General features: G+C 36.0%; 2 protein-coding genes across 3 annotated transcripts in view; one reads left to right on the plus strand and one right to left on the minus strand.

Annotated features, from left to right (window-relative positions):
• The window catches only part of LOC148957463 (divergent protein kinase domain 1B-like), a 70,007-nt gene that overhangs the window by 588 nt on the left and 52,215 nt on the right, over window positions 1-17,204 (minus strand). For both annotated transcript variants that reach the window (XM_089115301.1, XM_089115300.1), the window contains exon 4: window positions 1,753-1,797. In XM_089115301.1, the coding sequence (XP_088971427.1) occupies window positions 1,753-1,797 (45 nt within the window). The remainder of the gene's footprint in view (window positions 1-1,752; window positions 1,798-17,204) is intronic.
• The window catches only part of LOC148957464 (octopamine receptor-like), a 29,402-nt gene continuing 16,699 nt past the window's right edge, over window positions 4,502-17,204 (plus strand). Inside the window, exon 1 of the mRNA XM_089115294.1 lies at window positions 4,502-5,295. The gene's annotated coding sequence lies outside the window, so the exon portion shown is untranslated. The remainder of the gene's footprint in view (window positions 5,296-17,204) is intronic.

Here is a 17,204-nt window from a genome sequence, read left to right on the forward strand (position 1 = left end):
AGCCATCGTACATTTGTCGTAATTTCTTTATTTATTATTCTGGTTTACCCTCGCAATTTTTTTAAAAATGTTTGTGTGAGCAAGGCAGGCAAATCCGTTAATCACATGAGTTTATTTATATCCTTGATTTTCAGTGAAAAACAAAATTGGGTGAACCCAACTATTCAAGCCTAATCCAGTTTTCAAAGCGTGAGTGTTTCCTTCTATTCATTTCATGGTCATAACTATATCGTCAAAGACTTATGAGACTAGGCGGTGAAGAGGGAATGGTCGCCCGATGGGGAAATAGTAAAACCAGTGACCAGTTCTACTAAAGACGAGAATTATAAACAGGACTGGTGCTGCAAGCTTCGAGGTAGCTGCTGCGAGGTAGCTGCTGCGAGGGAGCTGCTGCGAGGTAGCTGCTGCGAGGTAGCTGCTGCGAGGGAGCTGCTGCGAGGGAGCTGTACAGTGATGAATAAACTTTAAAATAGGATGAAGTACCCCTCAATGCAAGTGAAAGGGTTGGTCTTGGATGCAGGTGCATCCCAGAACCTTTTGCCAGTCCGCCACTGTATTGCCAACATTCTTTAAAGTGCGTCAGTTTACTTTTTTATGTTAAAACTAAAGTCACAAAAACAGACTCTGTCCTTGCTATTTGTTATAAAAGACGACTGACGAAGTCAAATTTCAGCCATTTGCGCCAGAACATTTTGTTGAAAGTGTCTCGTTTCCTTTGAGACATTAATTCTCGCACAGAGAGCAGTTTTCATGACGTATATTAACTCGATAAAATAAAAAAAACTACTTATTATGTACGAAGAATGAGAACATCGATTAGATCTTGATAAAGAAATAAGCAAGGTCCACATTTGTAAAGCTGCATTTACACGAGCAAGTTTTCCTTGACAAATTTTCTTTGAGAAGTTTATTTTGCTTGTGTAGATTGGGATAGATTGAGGAAAAATTGCAATTTTTTACTTGACAAGTGTACTTGTTTAAAGCTGGCGTGCCAGTTTTTTAGCAAGTGCATTTGACAAGTAGAAAATTGTCATATGCAAAACTTGCCCGTTTAGTTGTCTTGACAAGTAAACTTGATAAGTTTGACTCAATTCCAGACCCTTCTTTCCGCGGAAGTAATTGCTTGCTCTTAGCTGTCATGGCCGCCACAAGGTTAATCTGGACCGATCGAGAAACGTCAATGCTTTTGGAAGCTCTGAAAAGCCGTAAAAGCCTTTGGAAAACAAAAGCAGACAGTTACCAAAATAGGTACAGCAATGACATATTGTTGCCTGTCAAGATTTCTAATGAAATTTTCGAAGACTCCAAATGCAAAATTTTGACCGTTGGACTTCCTGAAAATTTTTTTGAAAACTGCCTAGATCTGCAAGTTTTCCAATCAAGTTGCCTGCTAATCCTTTGATCTGCATGCGATGATGGCTCGCTCAAGTCTGAACCCACCACTTTCGCTGTCTTTTTTCCTTAGATTTATAGTATATTAGTAGGGCTGCAGCTGTCCAACACACGAATGAAAGTTTCTTCTTCGTTAAAGAAGCCATTTTTGATAGAAAATTCGAAGCGAAAAACGAGCCCTGTCAGAAAACCGTAGCTAAACTATAAACTCCGCTTGCCATAACACAAGTTTTTTATCTCTCTACACGAAATGTGTGGAAATTGTCGAACAAAACTTGTTTATAATCTACAAGGGCAAAGAAACTTGTCAAGGAAAACTGCCAAGCTTTGCTCGTGCAAATGCGGCTTTAGTTAGCATACCTTTGATAAGCCACCTGCCTTGAGCAGCTGCTCCAAAATCTTGCTCTAGAAAAAAAACACAAAGTAATGCTTAGAGTTCTCGAACACACTGTTACAGGGTCAAAATCGTATCAAAACTAACTGCTACTGATAAAATATGTTAAATACAATGGCCATTATGTTACCTAACACCCACAGGTGCAAAGTGAGAAGCAACCATCTCGCATAAAAGTGTCATTCCTGATGTTTTGGAAAAAATCTCAAACTTTCTCTGAAGTTAAATGGTGTATTTTTCTCTTTTTTCAAAAGAAACCTCAAATTATCTGTTTTCAGAGGGACTTTTCTTCAAAGAGCTGATGCGATAATAATAATAATATAATAATAAATAATTTGTTTAAAGTTGGCGTACTAAATGAACGGCTGATAGCTATAAAGAAGCTAATTAAGGCCAACTATCTATAAAGAGTTAGTATGAAATAAAAATATATGATACAATATTAAAAAGGTTTAAGGTATAATGTTCTAAATAAAACCTAACCCAGCAATAAATTTTGCTTGATTGTGCTTGATTTGATTTTTATGACACTCCGCATGATTACCTACAGTCAACTTTTAATCGTAGTTTAACGTGCTCAAAAAGCAAGGCATGGGACACATTGCCCAAAAAGGGCGTGTACAAATGCTGTCAAAGGCACGAACAACATGCTCAAAACTCCAACAATTCCTGTAACATTTAATAATGTTTTTTTAAAAAGCCAGCTCCTCTATTTCTTTCTACAAACATCCCTATATCTATATAAAATATCTATAAAAATCAAATATTTCCAAAAAATTATTGCTTATTTCGCCTAAAATAAAGACATTAAGTACGAATCCTTGAGTATAACAAACGTAATTTTAACAAGGAACTCAAATCTGCTAAAGAATGGTTATTTTATTGTACGTCATCACTATAAAAATCAGACTGTATTTAACTTGTACATGACATGACGTTTCATCTGACTGTATCATCAAAACAGATAAAATGCATTGGGAAAAAAACAGAAATTATTATTTGTCATTGTTTATAATAATGTTCAAGCTTCTATTAGACAAACATCATGGACTAGATAAATCATATCTATCCTACATTTTAGCCACAAAAGCACCCCTACGCTGTCTTCTCTCTGCTTTTTAAAACCTAGAATCTTCTCATAATGCTGATATGTTCTTCCAAATTTTTCCTTTGGGTAAACTCGAAAATTAAACCAAAACATGGTGAACTTACTCGACATAATGAATATTTTTAGCCTTAGATAAGGCTTGAATTCAGGTTGGATCATGTTGAAAAACTTTGAATTTTGAAAAATTCAACATTTTGAGCAAATGCCTGTTACATAGTAATTTAGAATAAGACAATATCAATCTTCTTCAAGCAGAGCCACTTAATTGCAGAGACAAACAAAGTGAATAATTGTAACCAGGCTAGAATTAAGGCACTGAATCTTAATCTGAGATCAAAGTATTCAAGCACTGAAGTTTGGAGGAATCGATGCAAAACAAGGCAGTAGATTGAATAGGTCGGGGATGTGTTCATACGTGCACATTTTGATAATAAACTAAGTATTGTGTCAAAGTGATATGTGTTGTCTCAAATAGGCTCTCAAGGTCAGTGGCCTTCTATCAGATTTTAATAGTCTTTAAAAATGAAATCAAGGCTTATCCACCAGTACAATAATAGTTTAAAAGAATGAAACTGGTCTTTCGACAAACGTGTTTTTAATTTTAAACCAATACGAGAAAGACTTTGGGATTTATCTGTCTTTTTTTGGTACGGGGGATGGTGGATGCAAAGTGAAATAAATCGCCCAGAAAGCTATGAAACATTAACCCTAAATCCAAGGGCTTACTCTTGCCCGCATTTGCATAAAGTCGTAACATGAATTTTTCTTGGTGGATTAAATCCAAATACGTTGACCACATACAAGTTACTACAGGCAGTGCTTAAATGATATTCAGGCAAATTTCCTATAACTTAATAGAGCATCCATTTTATGTATGGCTGTTTTACTGTATTAAAAGACTTTTGTTAGTTTACTGAAATAGTTTGCATACTGCATTTGAATGAAAAACAATAACTTATAGTAATTAAAAAGACTTTAAACAAGTTTTTTTATTTGCCATAATGCAATCAAAACGACAACCTTTTTCTCCAAACAGGACGGATTCTAACTGTGCTGTGTCGTCTCGTCTTTTTATCTTAATAATCAGAGGGGGGAAATTATCTGGAGATAATGATGAGAAAAAGATCAAATAGCTGATTACATTAAAGAATAGCCACAAGAGGCTCATTAATATTGTGTTAAGCAGGTGCAATCTTAAACAAGGAGGGAAAATTACCTGAGAAGTATATAGCAAGACAGATAGACATATTCGTAAACAGAATAGAATAGCAAATTAGAGTGATAGACTAGATTTCACATTGTTCCTATGAAAACAGTTGCTTGATGATCTCAGTAAGTATGAAACCCAGAACAACCGAGCATTGTTCATTTCTATAAACCAAGGAGTGTACAGCTCTGTCCATATAGTATCGAGCACTATATGACTTAATGTATAAACAATTATTTTCATTATCTTGAAAGAAAGGCGTTTTTTGGTAAAAGTGCTCATAAAATTAGTATGAGACAACATTTCAGATGACGATAATACGCATCTATAATTCTAAATGGAAGAAAGGCAACAAGAACGGTGACCAGTGGCTTTAGGCCTATATTTTGACTGGCCGTAATGCAAAGTGAAAAGAAACGATTAAGTGAAGTAGACATAACCTGACGCGAAAAAGGTCAAAGCAAGAGCAGGTGAGGTTGTTAGGAAAAACTCAAAGCAGAGATAATCTTGCATGAAAGTGCAAAAAATTGCAGGAAATCTGCTTTTTAAGTTCATCTGCAAGACATTTGCAAGGGCACTAAATAAGCATTGTCTGTTGGCTTATCTCTAAGACCTTGAAAAATCAGGCTTATTTTTAGCCTCGATTAGGTGCTGGACTGGTTGGAAAATAAAATGGGTGTTTGCGTCTTTTAGTTACTTGATTACATTGTATATAGACTCAGGCCTAATTTAACAGTGTCTCTACCTGCTGAAGGACGGGAAAATGAGCTGCAAGTCTACTTAAATTAAACCAAATGCAATTGGCTATCAAAGATACCTCCCATAGGATTAAGGGTTTTCTATGAGTCCATTAACATGTTTTGAGGTTGTGCTCTTCAAGAAAGCTTGCATTGAAGCCGCTGACTTGAAACGGCCCATCAATTATGCAGTATTATTTTTCCAGCGTGACCTACCGCTGGCTGTGAAACCAAGAACTTCCATCATTATTGTACCCCCTGAACACACGAGCAACAATGAGGTCGAGATTCAACATTTAAAGCAAAGAAGCAATGCTTTCGTAGAGTATCAAGAGAGAAAGTTGACACACGGTACTACTGAGTCTTTCAAATAGGATTTTCCACGACAGATGCTAACCACGTCTTTTGATCAAGACAAGGCGAACTAACGAAACTCTGCGTTGAACGTCACTACAAGGTAGGTTTAAAGCTTTTTAATCGCTGAAGTAAGAATATTTTAGCAGATTTCCTGCATTATAAAGTATAAATAAAAATGCGATATTTCGCAACGATAGCGCGAGCCTCGCAGAGCATGGGAGTATCTCACAATCATTGAAAAATTGAAAATCTGAACCATGGAGATCAAGAAAACGACCATATGTCGAAGGACCATATGCTATTTTCCTAATACCTTAAGGCTGTTGGTTTTCCTGGTTTTCCTGGTTTTCCTGGTTTTCCTGGTTTTCCTGGTTTTCCTAATACCAATACAGCATGACAAGGAAAACGAAATAATATTGCATTCATGTTGATCGCCTTTCCATGTCATTATTTTTTCTTTTCAAGTTAATAATGGTGGTATATCGCTTCTTTGAAAATCTGCTAGCGTCATATCTTATGTTAAAAATCCTTTAAAATTTGCAATCACGGATTCATGCCAGGAAATTTTTTAGCGAAGCAAATTCAAAACTGATTTTTTCACAGAATTGTTTTCCCTTATATCAATGTACATGCATCCTTACTCTATTTGAACATAAATCTTTGCCAAGCAAACGGTGGTTGCAACAGCAAGCGCATGATATCAAAGCGATTGGCAACACAATGGCGGATGACAGCGCTACATATTTTCCACGAGACGACTTTGTATCCCAGCCATGAATCTATTAGCTGCCACCATCTCAAATGCTCGAAATTTTTGAATATGATGAGGTCTCGTATTAATCTCATTAAAATTTTGAGATAAATGCGCAACAAAACCTGCAAATCAAATACATAGTAAACAACAGCCGGACATATTTGAAATCTCAAGAAGACTGCTCTGTTATTCAGTAATAAATATTGCTTATGATAAAATGGCTAACGAACAGAATACCCGATTATAAAGTGTGATGATTAGCGACTTGAATCGATTCAGTGTAATTATCAACTGTCAGTGGTCAAAAAAGTCAGACAGAAGGCAAACTCGCTCTATGCATGTAGTCGCACCTGTTACAGCAATGACCAGAACAGCACGAGGTCTTAATAATATTGTATTCAGATAAGCTATGAAAGTGTGTTTTATAAATGTTGCAATGGAATTTTCGCCATCTGTTTAGACAAATAATCCTGCCACTTAGTCTCCGTAAATCTCAAAGCATTGACTTTTCAACTTTTCACCATTACATAAATTTGTACAGAAGTGCCTTGTTCACTTAAAAAGATTAAATTGTAACTTTATCATCGAAGGTGACAAAAGCTCGGGTAAAAATGGCAAATCCTGACCATCTTTTTATTTGAATCAGTTTTGAGCCTAAATACTTTTATAAACTATATAATGATCAATAGAGAAATGTGATAGCAGATGAAATATGTATGACACAGTAGCTGATGTAATCCAACACGAGCGCAGTACGCGAGTAGCGTTATTCTATTGGAGCTATGCAGAATCAACTGCAAAATAATCATTTTAGCCAGTAAAAAATGGCGCAAGAACCAGCCAAAAGAGCATCTTTTCCAATCAAGTTATGTCCGATTCACGCCATAGCTAAATGAAAATTTTCAGTTACCTTTTGGTCAAAAAATAACGTTTGATACTCTCAAAATGAAAGGTCCTTTTGTATGATGCGCAATTTCTCAATTTGCCGGTACCATTTTGAATTAACGGCCGAGATTATCTACCACAAAGCAAAAAACTGAGTGTGGGGTCTTTCATGCGGGTCAATGACGTCACTGAAGACCATATCCTCCGAATTGATAATGAAACAGGTTCACTCCCTGTCACATGTCACGCATGCGCCATTAGTTAATAGTCACATGACATTACGCTATGTATATTGTAAAGATTCAATAAAGAGTTGAGTTGATTTGATTCGTGAAACAAGGTTACGTAAGAGTGCAGATTCTCTTTCCGATCAGGTATATTTAGCATTACTGTGCCATGAAAGGTTTTCCGCACCCCCGTCAATTTCCTGTCAACTGCCTCCTCCAGGAAAAATGGTTTGATGCGTGTTCCCCTGAAACTGTATTATCCCAACTTCTAAAGAACAATGCGCAAGGTGCAACGATTTTTATCTTGTTTGTTACGAATTCGGGCCTCAGAATCGCTTGTTAGCAGGTGCTTGAAAGATTTTATATTCAAATAATCACTCTCTTTCAGCTACACTGCATATTTGGCTCGGGATAAGCCTTGTATCTCCTGAAGCACTGCTTCGAACCCTGGTTTCGAGACCCCCTTGTGCAATTCCTACGTCTAAATTTTTTTCAGTACACATCAGAGAGAAATTTTTCAGATTTGATTTCTTGGTAGTGGCAATGGTGTTGATCATGGCTGTAGGGGGGAGTGGTGGTGATGGTCGTCGCGATATGGTTTTTATGAATGAATTGGCGCTTGTTTGTGGTGATGGTAGTGCCAATGGCGATGATGGTGGTTTTTCTTCCTGGCAGACGTGGTGGTGATAGACATGGTGCTGGTGGTAGTGATTTTTGGCAAAGGGCCAAAATATCTGCGGGCCAAAAACATCTGCGGGGCCCTTGTTATCTTGGGGTGGTGGTAATGGTGAGGGTGATTATTGTGACGGTAACTGTTTTTGGCAAATGTTGTGCTGATTTTATTTGCAATCGTGTTGGTGTTAACGGTGTTAATGATGGTGGTGATTGTTTATGGCAATCGTGGCGGCCATGGTGGTTGTGATAATGATGATTATGGTGGTAGTGGTAGTGATCATGGATGACTGCAACGGCATGAATTCCATTAGCTACTTTCCAGCGGAAAAAGGTCGTGCCGCGAAAAGTAGGATCACTTTCAACTTTTCGCTAGTCGACATTTTCCCGCCGCAACAATTTCAATTAGCCAATTGGATTGCAGGAAATTTGTCCGCTTCAACATTATCCGCCTAGTGGAAATTGGGCCTAACAGCCTTGTACCTGGATATCTATCCAAGCTATTTACAACCAGCGTTACTAAGACTAAGAAACATTGACTCTGTCTTACCTGTTCTTCAATTCAAAACATCAGACTGACAGAGATCTATTTCATTTCGTGAAATGGAATTGTTAAAAAATGAAATGAAATGGTGGTTGTGATGGCGGTGGCAATGGTCAAAGTGATGGCGGTGGCAATGAAGCTGGCAATTGTAGAATTGACGGTGATGGGTCCGACGTGGTGGTTTTGGCTATTGTTGTTAACTATTCATGGGAGCTTGTTGGGGCTATTGTGATGAAGCTGGTGATGACGTCACTTATGGCATGCACAATAACAGTATAGAGTGCAGTGTTGATGATGGCGCTAAAGATGGTAGCTTGTAATCCACGAAACACAAAGTGCTTTATTTTTCCATATCTATTAAAGTCATTTTGATCGAATGTTGATGCTACTCATGCTACTATGTGCACTTGCCTTTTACAAAAAGACTGCGATCATAGGCAATCAATGTATTTATAGTGAATATAGTTCGAATATTAATTAATGAATATAAATCTACTCATAGTTGGTCTAATTAAAAGCTCTTGCGCAACAGGCATGCTTTGCGGCAGCTATCTTCAGAAATTGATTGTGTTTTGAATTTTCATGCAGTTGGATCATTGAGTTGGATATTAGGCCGGTTTTGAAAATACAGTTGCAACGCATGCCGGTTGCACAAGGGCCTTTAAAGAACAATTAAATAGAGAAAATCCAGAGAACCACACCACATCCACATGTATCAGTTCATTATCATGGCCAAATATAATTTTTATTAAAAAGCGGTGATCCAAGATTTGAATATACATGATTTTTTAAATGTTTATCTAAGAACAATGCCACTAACAAGGTTAACGGTGGATGTATAGTTGCCACGAAAATCCACAAATTGATTATAATACTGAAAATAAACTGTATTTAAGTGTATAATCCTATAAACCAACACTCAAGTAATTATTGGCCACGGTCACATCAATATTACATAAAGCAAAAATTCATTTATCATTCAAGTTTATATAACTGATTTATGAAAACAACAATTTCTTAGACGACCTTATTTAAAGCAGATCCAACAGAGAAGGTTTTGACTTAAATTTGATAAGAATGTCGTGTAGAATCATAACAAGATTTTGAATAAGTATATGTTGCCAATGGTGCTAAGGCAAAACATTTTGCCCTTTTAAAAAACCGGCTGTATATTCAAATTTGTTTTGTTTATCTTTAATTCCAGACATAATTTTCGTTAAAGATTACTTCTTAGTGGATCGGGGGGAATTGACAATTAACTTCAGCACTGACAATTAAAAATTAAAAGCCTGGATTCAAATCTCGTGTCAAATTGGAATACAGACAAAACTTTTATAGTCTTTGCCAATCATTATATCCACAACTCCGAGGAAATCTTTAAAAGTTTCTAAAAATTGAAGAGCAATTAGTAATATTAAAATTTTATCCGAAAAATTTCTGCAGTTATGTGCATGCACTGTACAACAAATTCTATGGTTATCGAATCAAGATCGTTAAAGTACTGGGCAGTCATTCAACTTGTTGGATTGGTATTTATATGAAATAATACAACATAAAAACAATATATGATGAAGAAATCTTCTTATGAATGAATGATGAGTGAGACAGAGCTGCGGCCCAGCCTTGTTATTGATAGCTATTACCATCTTTGAAAAAATAAGTGTAAATAGTAACAGGCTATCATGGTATTCTATTTGCAAAAATATGACAATTTTTGCTCGCAAGTAGTTTTTAATGCGGTTGCTACTTTTGTTGTTGTTGTTGCTGTTGTTGTCGCTGTTACGGTAGCGCTTTAAAAAGGACCATTTTATACCAGGGTTGCCATTTGGCCGTTTTAACGACCAAATTTCTCAGTTCTGACCGTTTTTCAAAGCTGTTAGCCGTCAAAAATTGATTTGGCCGAAAAAGCAATTGTTGGCCGAATTTTGGTCGCATAATGAAAGCCACAAAAATAAAAATAAAACTAAAACATTAGCACAGACAATATTCAACATTTCGTTATTGCAAATATTGCAAATAACGAAGCAAGAAAAAAAGTAAAAGATAACAGAAAATTAAAATTGAAAGCAAGTTAGAGCTTTTGTGACAAACAAAGCCAATTTTTGATTGATTACACTGTTACTCCATAGAATTAGCCAAAATGTAGCTTTTTCGTATGTTTTGTTTGGCTAGCCGAATTTGGCCGCCAAGTGTAAAATAATTGGCCGCCAACCATTCCAAGCATCTGACAACTCTGTTTTATACAATATGGGTCACCGCCAAACAAACTGCAAATCGTGCTACATTCATTCGAGTACGGTATTGTGCGAGCAAGGCCTTCATGAAGATTTGGAATTTTTTCATCATAGCGGCATATAACAGAATTGATTTTTAACGCCTGCTGCATTGTTCAGTTCAGGAAACGAAAATTTGTTCTTACTCACTTTATCACTTAACTAAAGGATACCGTTGCTACCTACTTCAAATCTTGTAAGACGAATTTAGCTGATTTTCTTATATTCAAAGGCATTTGATTGCATTTTATTAGGCAATGTGTTCAAAATTCAAAATTTTTAAAAACTGATTTTTTGACGTTTCACTTAATAAATCTATCGCGTGTGCAAATCAAATAGCGCGCTGAGACAGTTGAATGCAAGGTATAAACCTCTGCAGCAGTATTTTGCTGGGCATTTGGTAAGATTACTATGCAGCAGAACTTAAGCATGTTTAGCAAACATCTGTTTAGAATCCATGAAAATTATAAGCAGCTTAAATCCATCGTCAATTTTTGCGATGTTATCTCAATGCAAAGAAGTAGTTTAAAGCTAAAAAAACAACTTTGACTTTGAATTGATAAGAAATTATCTGGCTCGTGTTGAAAGACTATAATGCAAGTTGTGAATAAATGTTAATCATCTTAGCATTATAAGGATTTGTTTTGCCTATCATAATCCGCAAAGATTATATTCTGGCAAAGTTGCTCGCTATGCACATGCACAAAAGGAGTAAGCTATGCAGAGAAGAAAAGCAAGGGCTTTACAGCTCAGCCTTGTGGAACAGATGGTGATTTTTAAAGAATTTAGCCATTTAAATATCAGGCTTGAAGAGCCAACTCATTAATTCTATCATATTAAGATTTCAGGAATGCTAAGCACGGCTCAAACGACTAAACAGTGACTATACTAAAACAACGTGAGCTCTAGTTGTTTTTTCATCTAAAAAACAGTTTGATAACACTATGCATTTATGTCTAGACGGATGAAATGATTCTAGCATCGTTTTTGATAGTATAAAATCACCAATTTCAACTTGCAAACTACACTATGATTTTAGGCCAAGACTGTCACTGCAATAAGCTATTATCTGTCGATAAGAGAGGTATTGCCGACCAAGCAACCTTTGAAAGATTGCGATGTATTCATAACTTTTATCAAAGTTTATTATTTGTTTAATCGATTTCATGTAGTCTTCTGATGTTCAACAGATAGGTAATCAAAATGCTATAACAACAGGCATTTTGTTTCTATGACGATGCAAAGTCAAATATTTGATCTCCGATTCTCATACCGGTTAGATTATCAAAAATGAATTTAGACAGGGAAATTTTGTAAGCAATCTAGCAAACATGTAGCCTGCGTGCAAATTTCACTTTCCGTTGCGAAGGAGAGTCAGGACGGAACTTTACTTTCCGTTGCGAATGAGAGCCAGGACGGGAAGAGATACTGAAGAAATAAAAGGATGATGAAGAAATCATCAGTCTCCTGAAAAATCTTGGAGATGGCGCGGAGCCGGTGATTACGGTGCACTTTTGGCTTCCTTTTTGTGTAAGCTTTTGATAGATATTTTTATAATTTTCGCTAAAGTTTCTCTAAACTTGGCATTAATGAAAGCGGTCTCTACTCAGTTGTTAGCTCTTCAATTATGTTGCTATGGTCTACTTAAACATCCTAGCTTCGCTCATCACTACCGAGATTTCCAAAAGAAACAAAACATGAGTTTGACCATATTTTGCATCAAGCAAAAAACATTTTCTTCAATTGAAATGATTGTGGCGTCAAAAGATGCAACAAATATAAATGTTTCTAATCGAAAATAGTTCGATTGTCTCCGCAAAGTAATCCTGAGCCATTTTGAGACTTAGTACTTCTGAAAACAATGAGAAATAAGCGAGAAAAGATATGGTAAAGATTTTGTACTCGTTTGATGACGTCATTTTTGCAATGATTTAAGAGGTCATATCTTTTGACAGGTTTGTTTTACAACATAGGTTTCTTGTCATCTTTTGTTCATTTTTGAATGTTCTTTCGAAAAATACCATTGGTTTTAAGATTAGATGAAAAAACATTTTGATGACCATGAACAATGAAATGATTGATCACGTGACAACTGGACCCCTACCTTTAGGGCCCCTGACGGATTTTTGAGTCAAAGACCCACTAGGATCACATATCAAAAGAAAAAATCTTGGTTACCCGGTTTGCTAGATTGCTTACGAAATTTCCCTTTCTGGCAAATACGCTGTTATATAGATTAGCTATACCGTTGTGTTGCTAATAGAAGATACCATCACAAGATACCATCATATGTTATGAATTTTTCGATGGCAAAATATTCCCAAAAGCATTTTCAAAAAAGAGTCAATAACCACAATAATGAGAAAGACACAACAACAATGATGGCAACAACAACTCAAACGACGACGAAGATGACGCTAGCCAGTACATTGTTTCAACCTAAACGCTAGCAAATTCATTGCTTAATTTTAAACAAAATAACATTCATGCTATTCTATTATGTCAACCTGTCTGCAGAGTATGGCAGTTCTCGACGAGATCTCGCGCGTGCAGTACTCATTCACGCCATGTTTTCTGCGTGCAAACCTTTCTTTATTAATCATTTTGCGTGCAAATCTAAGTATTTTTTAATAGCACTATAGTAAATTTGGTATTCAATCAGAAAATTTTGGCGTGCAGCACTATCCTGACCTTGCGCGTGCGTCAGCCACACTCTGCAGACTGGTATGTCAAGCTGTTTCTCACAATTCAGAATCAATACGCTATACTATTATCATGCAAAAATAATAAAAGCAAATCTTGTCTTTTTATGCATCAGCAAATCTATTTCAATATATGAAGCAGGTCACACTGTAACAATCAAATAGTTTCACGATTTCACAGGTTTAAAATATAGAAAAGTCTTACATGATTCAATTTTCACTGATCGAAGGGAATTTTGCAACGAAGAGACTGCAATGAAGGAATTTTGAGTTAAAAACCGGTTTGTTCAACAAAAAGTAAAAGCAGTGCAGTACCAACCGCATGTAATCCCACCAAACAAAGTGTTAAATATTGCTCTGTGCTTTATAGATTATTCCTACCTGTCACGTGACTGACTTATTGCCGCCATGATGGCTCACAACCTAGTCTTGGATACACATAGCAACGTGATATTTATTTATACCATATGGATTTTGAAATGGACAGTTATCTTCGCCGATTTCGAAACATTCTATATCTAGAATCGTTTGCATATGTACCTAACCAACTTGTCTGCTTTGCCTTCGTATATTAGGAACAGATTTTAAAAACTTTCAAGTACCGTCTTCTAACAGCCTTTCCGATTAGGCGCATTGATGCCTAGGAGAAGTAACTAGGCCTCAGTTAGATCAATCACAATGGTTAAGTTCTGTGGAATAACTGAATGTGCCAACAGATTTGGAATGGACAATAGGTCTTTTTCAGGCTACCAAGAGCTTTCATGCATCTTGGTAAAAGTACTTAACACTGTAAGCTCTCAACCCAATGAGCAGACACGTACCTGTTCAAGCAAACTGTTCGGAATTCACAGTTAAAAGTAAAAGAAAACACAGTAGGGTATCAAAAGTATTGCACCACCTTGTTCAAAATTGTAGCACTTTTCGTGAACTTGTTGGCAATACAAATCATTTGAATGCAAGAATTGGGTGAAATAGGCGTATTTTTTAGCAAATTTCGGCGGGAAAAAATTGCAAATTTTGCTGGCGCCATAGAAAACTTAGTTAGAAATGTTTAAATTACGCAAAGACATTTTTGTTTGCGAAAATGTAGACCATGCCTAAGGAAGCAAAATTGTTGAATGAGAGGCAGGTCGCTATAAAATATTTACCCTAGTGTATGAATGAGTTATGGGGCCAGAAAGCAGTATCATTATTAATAATGGTACTATTACCGTGTAAGTGTGTTTCTAATAATGGTTTTTCAAATCGATAAAGGCATGTGGTTGCCTTAGAATGAAAAAAGGTTGTTGCTTTGAATCTTTTTGGGGCAGAATTAATCAATTTCTAAATATAATGAATAGGGGTCACGCTTCATAGCTGTATGTAATAGTGAATGGAAATTATTTTGTATGAGATGGGTAAACGTGGACTTAGGTGGTTTTAATAAGAAATCCTCTCACAGTATGCTATGAATAATGAATATTGCAACGTGCGAGTGTACATCCATGTATGCAATAGCTCATAGTTTAGTAGGGGGTATCATGTTTGCTTCGTTTTATAGCTGTAATCAAGGAATGTTTCTGTTGCATATTTCGCAATATGATGCGCCAATCAGTAAAATATACTTTTGGCTGTAATAGTTTGATTGTTGCATTAACTAGGTTGAATTAATTATTGATTCATATTGTTCTGGACACGCGCAGCAGCAAAATGAGAAGAAATTTTCAGCGGTTTCCCCTCATGTTTCCGTTTTCATAAAAAGTGTCTATGAAATGAAGAAAAAGGAAAGAATATGAACTGGATCAATTCAAAAAATATTTTTCTAGAATTTAAGTTTATGCAAATTTTTTGCTTTCCCATCCATCGATCGTGTTTTTATGATGCTGACTGGAGAGCCTAACCCAAGTTTTAGCAAAAAAACTTCGTTCTACAACCGCTTCTGTGCAGAAAAATGGCTGTTTGTGGCTTTGGGTGAAAAAAAATTAAGATACTACCAAATGGTTTTGTGACGCTTCATCTTCAATGGGCATTTTGCAAACAAAAAGGAAGCAACGTCGTAAAAAGGATTTCGAGTGCAAACTGAAAAAACGAAATACTGCATGCATTGCAAACATGCTATATTAACAAAACTAATAGCAATAAAATTTAACGACTGTTAGTTTTTATGTGTTTACTAAGAGATTATTTCATGCCAGCCGTTTTCTGCGATAAACCATTTTACTCAAAACATAACATTCTATCTAGGCTACATGCAGGCCACCTTTTTGGAAACCTGGACGGTAAACCTATTTATAGATTAAACATTTACATTGGTCTACAATTCAAATTTTAAAGCGAAGTTTGATTTTTCAGTGATCTCACTTTGTCGGCGCTCTCAGCCAAAAATGATGTTGCGTCGAGTAAAACGACACGAAACGAAAAAAGATGAAATAATAGATAACAGTTTTATTAGATATGCGGTGTAGTTTTACAAAGAGCAATTTTCGAATAGAAGCAAAAAAATAATTAGAGTGGTTTCGCTCTTGCCGACATAAACTCTTTTTTTTATTATAAGAAACTGGCTATAAGAAAAGAGTGCTGGACAGTCAGAAAACAATAAGAAACTTCAGTGCTCGAAGCAGTAAAATTAAGAAAATATTAAATGGCTTTGAAAAAAGCAAACGTTTAGTAAACTAAAGCTTTTCGTCTGACACTTTTCAGAGTTCAAAACGTCAGAACATAGATCGAAAACTCTACGCTAGGAAATATATATACGTGGCTTTGAAAAAGCAAACATTTAGTAAACTAAAGCGTTTCGTCTGACACTCTTCAGTGTCAGACGAAAAGCTTTAGTTTACTAAATGTTTGCTTTTTCAAAGCCATTTACAAGTTTTGTACCACCAAAAAATTGTTTAAACTATTAAATCGTTATAAAGCTGAGAACAACGAAATTTTGCAAAACCCAATAACATGATTGCCATGTTGGCCTAGAACTTAAGACACAATGGATAAAAATATGCCATCCACATCTAAATTCAGCATCAGAACGGAAGCAAATCTCTTGACGTGACAAAAAAGGTCGCGAACATGTCATAACATCATTGATGACATCATAATTAAGAAACTCTTAAGAGACAATGAGTATTGAATAACGACAAGATACTCTCTCCTCTTTCTCTTCTTCGCGCTCATCATGAAACCATCATGAACTGAACTCATCGAATAGCCACGCGTGCGGCGTAGCGAAAGAGGAAGGTACAAATTGCGCATGCTCAGGAGTAGCTTCGCTCATTCGCGCGACCAGAGCAAATCAAGTGACCAGAGCAGGACAGTGATAAATGAAGACCAGCTATTGCTCCAAAAGCTATTACGGCTAAAGAAGAAAATGCAAAGAGGAGAAAGAAGTACACAAAAAAGTTGGATAAGAGGACCCGGTGATAATATCTCTCAACGTGTAATACCAATGGAGTAATTGAAAGTTCTGGAAAACCAAATGAAAGGACAAGAAGGTGAGGAGATAATAGCATAATCTAACTGTCCTGTGATGGTGTAGGAAACAGGCAAATCGGAATTGAACCGTTAGGAAAGTATAGTGGAAATCAGAAAGGTTGATGTTATTGAAGGCAGAAAAAGGCAACCAAACGAATATTCTAACATTTGTGCCTTGCAAAAATGGGTGTGGCAAAAATAAATTATAAAGGTAGACTAAACCAGAAATCAGGTGCCTGAATTTTTTTTAAACAGTACGAGTGAATTTAAAGTGCAAAAAGGTTTCAAGTAGTACTGAATGCATCCAGATACGAGACCATGAGCCGAGATTGAGCAATGAGTTTATATGTCATATATTATTCATTTACAATGGTCATATACCTATAAGCGTTGTTTAGATTAAAGATTTCTGCAACATTATTAAAATAAAGCTGCTTATCTAACTGCATATTGTAAACAATGAAAGTATTCAAAAATGTAATTAAAACGAAGGAAATTTACAAAT

The sequence above is a fragment of the Rhopilema esculentum genome, unplaced genomic scaffold (genome assembly GCF_057945365.1).
Source record: "Rhopilema esculentum isolate cy_ngs unplaced genomic scaffold, ASM5794536v1 HiC_scaffold_24, whole genome shotgun sequence".
In the NCBI taxonomy this organism is placed as follows: domain Eukaryota; kingdom Metazoa; phylum Cnidaria; class Scyphozoa; order Rhizostomeae; family Rhizostomatidae; genus Rhopilema; species Rhopilema esculentum.